The 12,931-nt window shown below is 41.2% G+C and overlaps 1 protein-coding gene across 3 annotated transcripts; it reads right to left on the bottom strand.

The window, feature by feature from the left end:
• Positions 1-1,648: 1,648 nt before the first annotated feature.
• PDIK1L (PDLIM1 interacting kinase 1 like) lies at positions 1,649-12,390 on the bottom strand. 3 transcript variants are annotated; one of them, XM_049878332.1, is made up of 3 exons: positions 12,304-12,390; positions 9,530-9,831; positions 1,649-5,397 (listed from the first exon to the last, which is right to left on the bottom strand). In XM_049878332.1, the coding sequence occupies exons 2-3, from the start codon at positions 9,812-9,814 to the stop codon at positions 4,657-4,659; spliced, it is 1,026 nt and encodes a 341-aa protein (XP_049734289.1). In that variant the 5' UTR covers positions 9,815-9,831; positions 12,304-12,390; the 3' UTR covers positions 1,649-4,656. The 3 variants fall into 3 exon arrangements, with proteins under 3 accessions (XP_049734289.1, XP_049734288.1, XP_049734290.1); XM_049878331.1 differs by lacking the exon at positions 12,304-12,390 and adding an exon at positions 11,803-11,928; XM_049878333.1 differs by lacking the exon at positions 12,304-12,390 and adding an exon at positions 11,330-11,778.
• Positions 12,391-12,931: the final 541 nt, after the last annotated feature.

Raw genomic sequence — 12,931 nt, 5'->3', positions numbered from 1 at the left:
CTTAATTTCTGCCCAGAAGAAGCTAAGGTTGAAATACCAGGGCTGAACAGGAAATGAAAGAGTGAAATCAAAAGCCCAGATCCCTTTCTTTAAAAATTGCCCCGGAACCAATGAAAAATCATCGCAAAGGGGAAAGTACTGCCTTTAAGACACACTTTGCCCTCCAGAGGTGTGGCTGCTATAGGTTTCTCAAGTAGGAGTTATTATCTAACCACAAACCAACTGTCTGTCATTACACTGCACTTTAGAGGACAGTGATGATTGGTTGACCAAAAGAGCAACATTTGAATTTAAAGAAAAGACCAAAACAACCAAGGGTTATTACTTCAGTGGGAAGGATAAAGCTTTGTTGTGGGAGGAAACTCCATCTGGAGTAAGAGATTAGGCACTACAGCCCAGTGCTAGTTTTATAACAATAAAAACAAAAACAAAACCCAGCGCTAGGATAAAACCGTTACCATTACCTTAGTAACAGATTTTATTACCATTAATCTCCTCATCAAGAAATCAGCCCCTATTTTTAGTAGAACTCACGGAAAAATTACGTAAAAACCACAGGAAGGCCCTTTGGCCTCTCAAAATGCTAGAAAATACAAATATTTACAGTTTTAAGATTAATTTTTTTTAAATTAACATCTAAATCGAAAGCAAAGTTTACCTGTCTACAAAGGTTTATGCCAGAAGGTGACCAAGTCAGAAAAAGCCACAATTCTTGGTGGCTGCTTTCATGCTCTGGTCACTGGATCACTTGTCGAGTTAATGCCATTTCCCACTGTTTCCATCTGCTGTGCCCTTCAATCGCTAAGTGCGCTGTATTCCTAGCACTTCGATTATTCTGGAGAAGGCACACATGATAAAGCCTACAAAAGTGGGCCAACTGACTTTTTATAGAAAACCATGGTCTCAAGCTACAAATCAAAAGATTGCATCCTAGTACGTTTATTATTCATCATTCTGAGCCCTGGATGCATTCTCAGCTTAATCCGATAGGAAAATAAATGGCAAAAATCATTTATTTCCAGCAATACAAGTTCTTCTGATAAATACAACAGGAGAGTGAGCATTAAAATTTTAGAGAACTTGAAATGCTGAAATTCCTATAATTCAATCATCTTTTCCTCAGCAAGTTTTGCTATTTCAGATAGAAAGTAGCATTGTTTCAAATTTTCTTCCCTCTATTTTATGATCATGAAGTAAAGCACTACAGAATGACTCATAGAGCCACCAAAGCAGCAATGTAGAATTTTCAGGATTTTTTTTGTTGAAACTCACTTTATTTAAGAAAAAAAAAAAAAAAGTCATGAACAATAAATTACAATCATTTCCCCCTCTTATAAATTCTTCATAAAATATATTTGACAATTTTAAAAGAAAATTTCAAAAGTTGCTTTCATTTTTGAAGTGCTGATGACTTATTTTTTGACCATTTTGTCATGCTGGTGAATTCTTTTGTAGCTGCTACAATAGTTTGATTGATAAAATATTTTACAATTAAAAACAACAACAACAACAAAGAAACAGACCAGCAGAAAGAACTATTCAGTGTGCTATTTCTCTTACACAAAACACTTACTTCATCATAATGACAAAGTATTCCTTAGCACCAAAAATCTACGGGAACCCCATCTTTCTAAATGACAACTAGTGCAAAATAACATTCTAGGAACTAACTGTACAACCCCATAGTTTAACTGGCCACAGCTGCCTATAAGCTCATTTGAAGTATTTGGTCTTTTTAAAATTAAGACAAATTTAATAAAACACTATTAATCATGGCAACAGACTCTACTATGAGGAATAATTGTTTATTGAGTACCTATTACGGGCAAGGCACCAAATTCTTGCTTTCTTTTTTCCTCCGGCAAATATCCAGGAATTTCCGAGTATCACTGATTTCTTTTACTTCTTATTCCTGGCCTCTAGCTAAATGCCAATTTTTTCCCTAAATTTTATTTTGCTGTTGTTGTTGAGAATATACACAGCAAAATATACACTAATTCCAATTTCTACATGTACAATTTAGTGACATTGATTACATTCTTCGAGTTGTGCAACCCTTCTCATCCTCCCTTTCTGAGTTGTTCCTCCCTCATTAACATAAACTCACTGCCACCTAAGGTTCCTACCTAAGTTTTCAAGTTGCTGTTGTCAATTTGATCCCATATAGATAATTCCTAAAAGAGCATAGTGCTCAAGGCAGACATTTTTCACTAGCTAAGCTAAACTACTGTTGGGTTTTAAGAGGACTTCGGGGGATATTTTTGGTTGAAGGTTTAAAGTAAATGCTAATTTTTAAGTGTCATTTGATCAACTGACATCTAGTGCTGAGCACACAGTAGGTACTTAATAAATACTTTCAATTCAAAGAACGAAGACAAATAACTTATTATCATTTTGCTTGGTATCATAGGCTATTTTAGATTATAAGGACTTGCAAAAAATTCCATGAGACTGATCACAATACCATTCTTGCCCCATGAGAGAGAATTCTACTTTACAGGTAAAATCTTTCAAAATAAATGATCACTGTGTTAAATGCGGCAGGTCCAAAAGCTATGTACTTAGGAGACTGACCCCAAGCACACATATTCAAAGGGCAAATGACATCACCTACGAATCTCTGTTTAAGTGCTGAACTTGTTGATGAGGTCACATCATAATGATGCCTTTTCTTATTTCCAGTAACTAAATCCCCTCGGACAGATCTGTTACACTAATTTGGTGATCCAGAGGGTCACATTTCCACAAGGTTCCAGTGTATTTCACCTCTAATTTCCAAAAGAATTCTTACATTTATTAGCTTGAAAGTGATGCTGAAGGTATATGATTTTTTTTTTTTTTCCATCTTAAGAGGCTTTAATAAAAACTTTCAGTCCAAATTTTAAACTTCCAGACCAAGTAACACATAGTCCAGGAATTTTAGGTACTCCAATTTTTTGGGTTATCTTTTGAAGACATTTTAAATGAAGAAAAAATTACGATAGCAATATTCCAAAAGTTGTGGAAGTTTTCAAAGGCTGAGGAGACTATGGAAACTATTAATGATTGTTCAATATTCTTATAGCTAAATTGGAAACCCTGGTGGCATAGAGTCGGAATCCACTCGATGGCAATGGGTTAACGGTTTATAGCTAAATATTTTGTTTGACTTTTGACCAAAGATTCTGGTGCTTTATAAAGATTAACCTAGATACAATGGCCTTAAAGTCTATCTAATCTTAAAGGCTAATGTTCTGTTTTAGGAAAGGATTTTTTTTCCTTAGTTTTTTAAGTATCTGAATTTACAGAAAAACAAATTGGAGACAACTATACAGGATTAAAATGAAAACTAACTTCAAGAACAATAATAGTCTGTTGGCTTTTGACACAGACCATACCAAGTGATTGCATACAATTGATAATTTTTCTATTTGAAAGACATAGTTGATGCTACAATATTCTATCCATTTGCCAGAGTAAGTATCATCTCCCACTTTAGAAAAAGGTGAGCAACATTTAAGACAACCATATCACTATCATTACTGTCTCAAATTAGACAAGAGAAAACAGTGTCAGTGCCAAAATGAAAGGAAATCCAGTGATTAAATGAGAGACCATGTCAGGGCAGGCGATGTGAGAGTAGAGCTCATTTGGTTTTTTCAACTTTATGCTGAAGCTTAGACAAAGTCTTGAAACCCAAAATTAACATATCGAGTATTAGAGTTCATACACAGCAAAGTTTTCAGAAACAGACGAATCCTGTGTTCGGATTTATATCAGACTGTAGATACTCAAGTGCTGACGTGTTCCAATGCAGTGGTTTAACTGGTTAATTGAATGCTTGGTTACCTGAAGAAGGTATGACTGAATCATTAATGTCCTTGCCAACCTGTTACCATGTGACTGCATAACTAATTCAACTCCTGCAGCTACAGGGCGCTGGAAAGCTCAAACATACTTCAGCAGCTTTGGATGACTTCGTTTCTTTTATGTTTAGTAATTTCAGACCCTCCGAAATGATGCCTTAAAAAAAAAATGCTGAATAATATTACAAAAATTAAAAAAAAAATTTTTTTTTGATTTCATTAGAGGGAGGAACAGGATAGGAAGATGAGGGAAGGTTCTTTTATTTTCCATCACTGATTTCACCAGCAAATCTCAAAAACGCAAACCTACATCAAATAACTTAAACAGAAGTGGCATTTTCTTCCTATGGAATGCAAAATGCACACATTCACATACTCACATATACATAAATATATACACATATGTTTCCTTTACAAAGCTTCAAAGGTTGCATTACCAGCATGCACACCTCTACTTCCATGGAAATGCCTAATACTGACTGACAAGGAATGTCTAAAATACTGAAGAGACAGATTTCCAGAAAACTGGACTCTCTCCTTTTCTTGGCTCTTAGAGAATTTTCCTGCCAAACTTCTACCAATGATCATTTTAAAAAATTTACACTCACATTGGTAATACACATTTAAAACATACTAACAAAATGGCCAACTTGGACTTAAGAAAAATGAGGGAAAAAAAAACACCCCACAGTAAAATCTAAACCCTTCGAAGGCGTTTAGCTTTCTATATTCTTTTTCAGCCACATAATGTTGCATCACTGTTAAAACAGAAGCAGCACGTCATCCCAGGGATCGGCAAACAACGTATGTGTCACGTTTCCCAGCTGCTGTCTTTAAACGCAATTTGTACTAATCGGAGTTCTAGTTCAAAAGCATCTGGACGATCCTGAGGGTTTGCAGCCAGCATTTCTTTAATCAATTGTTTCATTCGCCCATTCATAGACTTCTTCTTCACAGGAATGAGAAGTTCCATTTTGGGATTTTCCAGAAGCGCCTCCCCTACCGGCACAATCTCAGTTCCTTGTTTTACATAACTCCCCAAGAGTTCCTTCTTTGTCTCCGTGTCTATGAAAGTGATCCTTTCCAGCATTGCCCAGATGATAATCCCCAGAGCAAAGATGTCAGCTTTCGCTGTGTAATGTCCCTCCCACACTTCGGGAGCCATGTAGAAATCTGTTCCACAGGCTGTGGAGAGGAAACACTTGTTTACACTGACAGGTTCTTCTGGGTTCTGCCCAGAGGCTGAACAAACTTTACTTAAACCAAAATCAGCCACTTTCAGTGTGGGTTCCAAGTCACTGGTATCCAACCTGCTTTGAGAAATCAGGATGTTGTCAGGCTTGAGATCTCGATGGATGATCTGGTTCTTATGCAGGAAAGCCAGGGCACTGCTCAGCTGAAGCATGAAGCTGGTGTTAGTTTTACGATTAGGTTTCCTGGACAACAGATACTCATTCATATCTCCTCCGTCACAAAAATCCATCACAAACCACAAGTAATAGGCGCTTCTGGGATCAAAGGCAATTTCTCCTTTTAATGAAGTCTCTACAAGCTGTAACAAGGAAAAAAAAAAGTTTACAATCATCTGCATAGATAATACAACTCAGTTATAGTATAAAAATAAAGGTAAAGTCAGTCTCCGATTTTATATGGAAATGCCACGAATATCCGATTTGGGCAGTGCTTTCATGTTTGGGCTGGGCATTTCGAACTGTTACTTTGTCCCTAATGAATACACACCAAATCTTGAATACACACCAAATCTTGAAGCCAAGTAAAAACTTATTTTTACATAGCCTTATTTTGAAAAGTGTCCGGCTGGTCACACATTTTTTTCACATGTCAATGGAGCTGAACTCTGCTCACCTAGCTAATAGCTTCATGAGAAGACCAAAGTTTCAGCAGCGAGACTTGGGAGCGTGCCAGCTAGGGTATAAACCTCTATTAGGAAATTCTATTAGAAGAAACTATCTGAAATATACTTCTTGCTCACTGAACATACACTATCAATATAATCTGTAAAATTAAGAGAAAAATGATCAAAGACCAACTAGTTGTTGCAGAAATAAAGTGTTCCTGCAGTCACTGCTAAAATAAAGACCGACACTATCACTTCACAAACTTCTACAGGGAGAATGCAAATGATGTTGGCTATGGTGGTGCAGTGATTAAGAGCTCGGCTGCTAACCAAAAGGTCAGCAGTTGGAACTCGCCAGCCACTCTGTCCTACAAGGTTGCTGTGAGTCGGAACTGACTTGACAGCAACGGGTTTTTTTTTTTTAATCTTTATCACTGGATGGGTTTTTAAAACCAATTTATAAAAATCAAATTTGCATCTTGTTATAAAAACTGAAGTATTTGCTTGTACAGCTCTTCTTTGACATAAGCTGAAAACCTAGAATAAATCATTTTATTTAATTATAACTATCCTATCACCTGAAATTCAAGAATATTATTTCACTGAACATGAACTACTACTCTAAAATATAGGCATACAGTGGTTTGAAAGAATTTGTTGTATGGTGTCCTTTAGTAGTCCTTTTCCAGTCTACGGGTTGAATAAAACTTGCAAGGGAAGCGGAAGAGTGGTTGAAGAGTGAGTGAACTGCTAATTTTATGTTTAAACCCACTGTCACTTGAGCAGGGCAGAAGCAAAAACACCCCTCCATGCCATTCCTCTCCTGCCACTGCAGTAATTACAATGGTCTGCAGATGTTTCTTTTACATGCATTTTCCTTGTTGCATATGTTTGCTGGTGAGACAAAAAAATGAAAGAATAGGGAACGTACAGGTAAGACAATTATTTACAAGGTGCACTCTTACTACGTGTGCTGAGATTAAAAACCAGCACCTTCTCTCTTTCTTCACTTCTCTTCTGTCTTTACTTGCGAAAGCACACTTCCTCAGTAACTCTGAGCGTGCAGAGTCCCAGCATTTAAAGAATGGTTTAGAGTAGGGTCAGACAGTAAATATTTTAGGCTTTGTAGGCCACGTAAGGTCTCTGTCTCATATTTTCTCTTCTTTTTTAGTTTTTATAACGCTTTCAAAATGTCAAAAACATTTTTAGCATCCAGGCCATACAAAAACAGACCATGGGCTATACCTCCCAGCTTCTGGTTGAGAAATGCACAAATGGAGTGTCCAATCTATTTATTTTCACGTGTAAAGAACATGTTAGTCATTGGTTCTCTTACCTAAAGTTCTTCAGTGGCTTCTCTGTTCTCTTAGGATATAGTCCAAGTTCCTTAAAACGGACTACATGACCCTGTGTACTCTGACCCCTGCTAACCTTACCAGCCTTGTTTAAAACAACTCTCCCTGTACACTACAGCTTTACCATCTTCTTTTAATTCTTAGAAAACTTCATGCTTTTTGTCTCAGGACCTTTGTATGTATGGTTTTCTGCTCCTATACCATGCTGCACTTCTCGTTTATGACACAAGCACACAAAGTGGCCACAAAGTTCCTATGCCTGGGGTTGTGTCTTCTGTTAATTATTTGTTCTATATTTTCTCCTAGATGAGGCTTTTAGCAATTAGGAACTGATTTAATGATTCCAACTGAGAATAAGGAGAGACATCTGGAGAAAAATTAAAATTTATATAGAGAATGAGGAAGCCCATTCATTTGAACTCTGTTGTCACCCTACGTATTTATTTTGTTATCTTTGTTGTTGGGTACAATTCCGACTCATAGTGACCCCATGTTGTTTTTACTAGATGTAAATACTGGTTTTCTTTACAGAGAAGGCACTTGATAAATGTGTTGATAAATACCTGCTTACTAGGTGCCAAGTATTGTATCTGCATTATACCCAATTTTGACAACTCTCATGGAACGTAGAAATTATTACTCCTATTTTACATATGAAGAAACATATACTGGGAAAAGTTGGGTTATTTATCCAAGGCCATACAGCTAACAAGGGGCACCCTCGTGGTGCAGTGGTTAAGAGCTCGGCTGCTAATGAAAAGGTTGGCGGTTTGAATCCACTAGACATTCCCTGGAAACCCTATGGGGCAGTTCTACTCTGTCCATGGGGTCACTATGAGTTGGAATCAATTCAGTGGCAAGGGGTTTGGTTTTTTGTTTTGTATACAGCTAGCAAAAAGTGTCATAAGTCAAGGAGAGGTCTATCAGACTTTAACAGATAAGTGAGATTTACTAACAAAAAAAGGTGCTTTAGATCTAAAAATCACTAAATCAAGTCTGGTGGTGCTTTACATCTATAAAGCCTTGGAAGACCAACTAATGCCTAGTTACTATAATTGTTACTAGATCTAGACCCAAGGATACTGTCAAGACTAAGTCATATGTTTAAAATGTCTTTGCTTTTCCAATCCAAAAGAGATTAGGCATCTTATCTCTAAGATTCAAAGCAAAGTTCTATCTACTTTTAGGAGGGAATGTGGTAATATGTCCAATATTTCCTGATATTAGTGTAACTTATGTAATAAGCAGTTTTAGAAAAGTAAACAATAACATGAATAGAGGCTAAATAGTTGTGTTTTATATTCACTGTCTTAAAGAGAGAAAACACCAGGGCGCAGAGTGCTAAACTGAAATATTAAGTCCTCAAGATTAATATGTCATCTATACAACAAAACTTGCAAGTTTCTAATTACAGATAGCTGTGCTTGTTTTCTTTGTTGCTCCTTGTGCAAAAGCTTTTGCTGTTTTATAAACAAACTTTTATATCCTGATGGTTTATTATGAATTTAGACAGACTCCAAGGAAAGTTGTTGTCTTTTCTAAGAATGACTGGTTTAAGAAATTTTGCTCTGGCCTTTAACTAGCTATGTCTTACATATATTTTCTATTCAAGGAGTACAGATTTTGATCTATGGCAGAAGCCAACTTAAAAAAAAAGCTTGTCTGTCTTCCAGTGTTAATGCTTCCCCTAAGTTATAAAAGAAAAATTTGGAGGCACTATTCCTGAGTGTTTAAGAGACCGCAAGCTTTAGCTGTCAAATAGGCCTAGGGTCAACTCTCATTTGCTAGCTATGTGACTTTAGACACATTTATTATCTATTCTAAGTCTCAGTTTCTTCATTTATAATAAGGACAATAATAGTACTTTCCTCACAGGGCTGTTCTGAGCAACTGCCTTTAAAGCACTCAGCACAGCACATGGAACAGAGCAGGAACTCAAATGTAAGCTATTAGCACTGTTAACAACATTGTGGTGTAAGCCACATACTTCATGAAAATTAACTGGAATTGCATAGTTAAGAAACTACATGACCCCTCTAAAATGGCAAAGGCTTATGTTCAAACCAGTGATGTATAAAAGAGATGCCCAATTACCTATGGGTACTATTAGTTGTGGACATTTTCCTTTTCTTCTGTCAGTAGTTCCAAAAAATATTGATTCTGAAGAAGTAAACTTATTAGATTCTCATCTTAAACACTTCCCTAGTGCCCATCTTGCCCCATTCCTATGCAGACCGGCATGTACCATGGCTTAACAGGTGGCTTATGTTATTTTTAGGTATTTGCATCACAGGTTTAAATAAAACCTTATTTTAAACCAAACATCTACTTAATTTTTGGCAGACCCCTATTTATTCCTAACTATATAAACACCAGCATTTAAAGAGAAAAGTTCATCTGACCCTTTCATTCCTCTTCTTGCTGACCCCTGCTATGTCTAGATCACTTCTTTCCCATTCAACCACACATACCTGTAAATAGAGCGAGGAATTAGAGCCATGGGACATCTTCTGCACCATCCCATCTTTTTGTAGAATGCATTCCTCCAAGTGAATCACATTTGGATGTTGGCTCTTGATACTGCTTAGTGCCCAGAACTCACGAAGAGCTAGTTCAACATTTTCAGGTGCATGGCATCGAATTTTCTTCACTGCTACCCGTGCAGAGGTCTTCCTGATGACTGCTTCATACACCACACCGTAACTACCTCGGCCTACCTCCCGTATTAGATCGTACTTCGGCTGGCTACTCACCATCTTCAAGGTCAAGGTTTCTGGAAAAATCAACAAAGTGTTCTGCTGAAATTAGGGATAACTTCTGGCTTGTGCTTTTTCTTATGTATGATTTAGTTATCATCTGCTCCACCACCTGCAGTGCTTGAAGGATATTTGCTATACCTTAGGCAAACCCAAATATTTTAACAATAATAATAACAATAATGTTCATACTTATGTAGTACTTATCATGTATGAGGAACTGTTCCAAGCACTTCATAATATTAAATTGCTTTAATCCTCACAATAATTCTATGAGGTAGGTACTACTATAGTCATTTTATAGAAGACTAAAGTAAAGTACAGAGAGGTTAAGTAACTTGCCCAAGGTCAAACAACTAGTAACCAGTGGAACTGGGATTTGAAGCCAGGCTATCTCTCTGGCTTTGATGACCATGATTTTAACCACTACACTATAATGCCTCTTATATGAACTGCTACAAAACATCACTGTTAAACCAAAAAAAGTCAGCATTTTTATTTACTAACCATGAAAAAAATGAACAAACAAGCAAAACCCCAGCTTCTCCATAAAGCTAAGGACACACAGAAAAGGTAACAAAAACAAAAATATACACACAAAAATACTCTTGTTGTTAGAAATACACACTCCTGGCTTGTGCTTAAGGGCTGAAAGTGAACCAGGCTGCTTATAGAACTGAAAAGCTTAGTTGTTATCATTTAAAAACAAATGGCCAAACTATGTATGTTCATATTTTGTTTCTTATGCTATTTCTTTATTTCTTGCAAAATAAATTAAAGTTTGTGGAAAGCAATGTCCCTTTTAAAAGAAAGTAAGCTACTTGGAATATAGCTATCTTTTTATTGTTGTTTTACAATAGCTATTTAATTCTAGACCATTTTTTGGCAACAAAAACTGTCCTACATTATCAGTTCAACTTGATAAATCATTTCAACGCAGGAGCAAGGGCCCCACACAGAAATGCTATTGGGCTGGGTCAAGAAAGTCAAAACGTGCCTCCTCACCCCCCAGGAATTTCAAGATTCTAAATGAGCTTCAGGCACTGATTTTCATTTGTAGATTTCCACCATGGGCAAGTAAAGTAACCTGAGGCTGTACAACCCCTACAATATACAATCTGGGGTGAACATAAAGCTACTGACCCTAAAGCCCGAGAAGTTGGGAACAGCTACTTCAAGTTCATAGGTGAGATTTAAAATAAGAAAACGAAAGCTTCTGAGATTGCTTCTGAGTCCCACTTCCTCTTCCAGGGCACCTAACCTTCAAATTCCTACTGTATTTCCTAATGTTTGTTTGATTCTGTCATAGAACCCTCTGCCCGAACTACACAGCTGGCATTCTTTCCTGCCCCACCTGGATCATCAGTTTACCACGTATCTCTAAAGCAGTCTCCTGTCCCATGCGAAAGGGCACCTTCCTGAATAAGGGGGAGGGTTGGTGTTTATGAAATCCTTTGAGATCCTGGATCAAAACACACTACTGCGACACATCCTGTGCAAAACTAAGTGACTCACGACGGCATTTCCTGGACCCTCACGTCTGCCGGGCTGATCCACGGTCAGGCGCAGGCCGGCCAGGCCATACACCTGCGGGTGACCGGGAAGGGCTGGTCCCGGGCAGAGGTGTTCCCCGACGCGGAGGCTCAGGGCCCCGCTCATTGGCCAAGTATCAGGCCCTCCCCCCTCCTCGGCTGCGACCAGATGGAACCCTGAAGGGACCCTCCCAAGGCCCTTGGTCCCGAGGAGTCAGTCCTGCAGCTACCGTCACACTTGGGTCTGGGTACTGAAGGCCGGGGCCTGGGGACGAGGCCACCAGCAGCTGGAGCCGGTGGCCTGAGGGCGCGGGGCCGAAGGCCTGGGAGGAGCGAGGCCTTCTCCAGGATGATTCCACTGACAGGTCTATGACAGGTCTCCTGGGGAGAGGGGCACATGCAGGACCCTCGGCTCTGCAGCAAGGCTTCTCTGCCACGCCGAAGGGCCAGATTTACCTCAGGGTAGCCGCTGCCGCTTCTCCCTCTCACGGGCTCTGCAGGCCGCCATTATCGGGCAGCTCGCGCCTCCGCCGCCGCGGCCTCCAGTCAGAGGCCGGCGCGCGCCCCCGTGGTGCGCGCGGACACACCCCCTTACGCCTCGCGGCCACGCCCCCCTCCGGCTTTCCGTAGCGCGAGCCGGCAAGCCGAGGGCTATTCCTATTGGTCTCGCGCCGGGCGCTCCGCTGGCCTCCTCCTCTTTCCCGTTCCTTTGAAGAGCCAGAGTTGCGGGAGGTGCGCGCACTCCGGAACGCACCACTTGCGCCGCTCCCCGCAGGGGTGGCCGGGCCCCGGCAGGGGGAGCCCACTTCACGCCCGGGGTTCGGTCGCCCTCCCGCTGCTGTGGTTGTGCACGGCCCGCAGCCCCTGGAACTGTCTGCAGTAGCAGATTCGAGGCTGAGGAATCGCGTGCCGGGCCGCGGCCTCCTGCCTCCCCGCCCTGTTCCCCTACAGACCTACCGAACTGCGGGCAGGTGTGCGGGGGTCGCTGGGGTGCAACGCCTGGTGCATCTTCTTCTGCGCCGGCCTAAGGTGCTTGCGGCTTGCAGAGTTCTCCCGCGGACCCGCGAGGAGGCGCGGCCCGAGCAGGGAGCCCTGGCGTCCGCCCCGCCGGGAGGGAGGCTGCACCTTTTGTCAGAGTCACTGAGCCATGTTTGCGGGCGGTGCCGCTGCCAAGGCGGCGGCTGCGGCGCGGAGCTGGGTGCGATCATCTGGGAAGACGCCGTCCCCTGCCCCGCCGGCGCGGTGGTATCTCCCTTAAAGAAGCCGGCGCCTCATTGTTCCCGGGCTGCGGCCGCAGGGAGTCTGGGGCGCCCTGCGGGGCGCGGGGAGGGAGGGAGCCGCAGCGCTGCCCCTGGCTGCTGCTGCGGGCCCACGCCCTGCCCGGCTGCAGCCCCCGTGGGCTCCTAGGGGACAGTCGGGGTCCAGCCGGCGAGCCAGGAGAGGCGGCCGTCAGGGCTGGTCGGGGCCGAGATTGACAGCGAAGACAGCCGTTCTTTCGGGGCCCGACTGTCAGTGGGCGCCGCAGCCGCCCGAGTCACTCGGCTACGCGGCGGCAGTCGGTGAGATTCCGGCACTCCTACGGCCT

The sequence above is a fragment of the Elephas maximus genome, chromosome 3 (assembly GCF_024166365.1).
Source record: "Elephas maximus indicus isolate mEleMax1 chromosome 3, mEleMax1 primary haplotype, whole genome shotgun sequence".
Taxonomy (NCBI): Eukaryota; Metazoa; Chordata; class Mammalia; order Proboscidea; family Elephantidae; genus Elephas; species Elephas maximus.
This window is presented reverse-complemented; position numbering and strand designations above follow the sequence as displayed.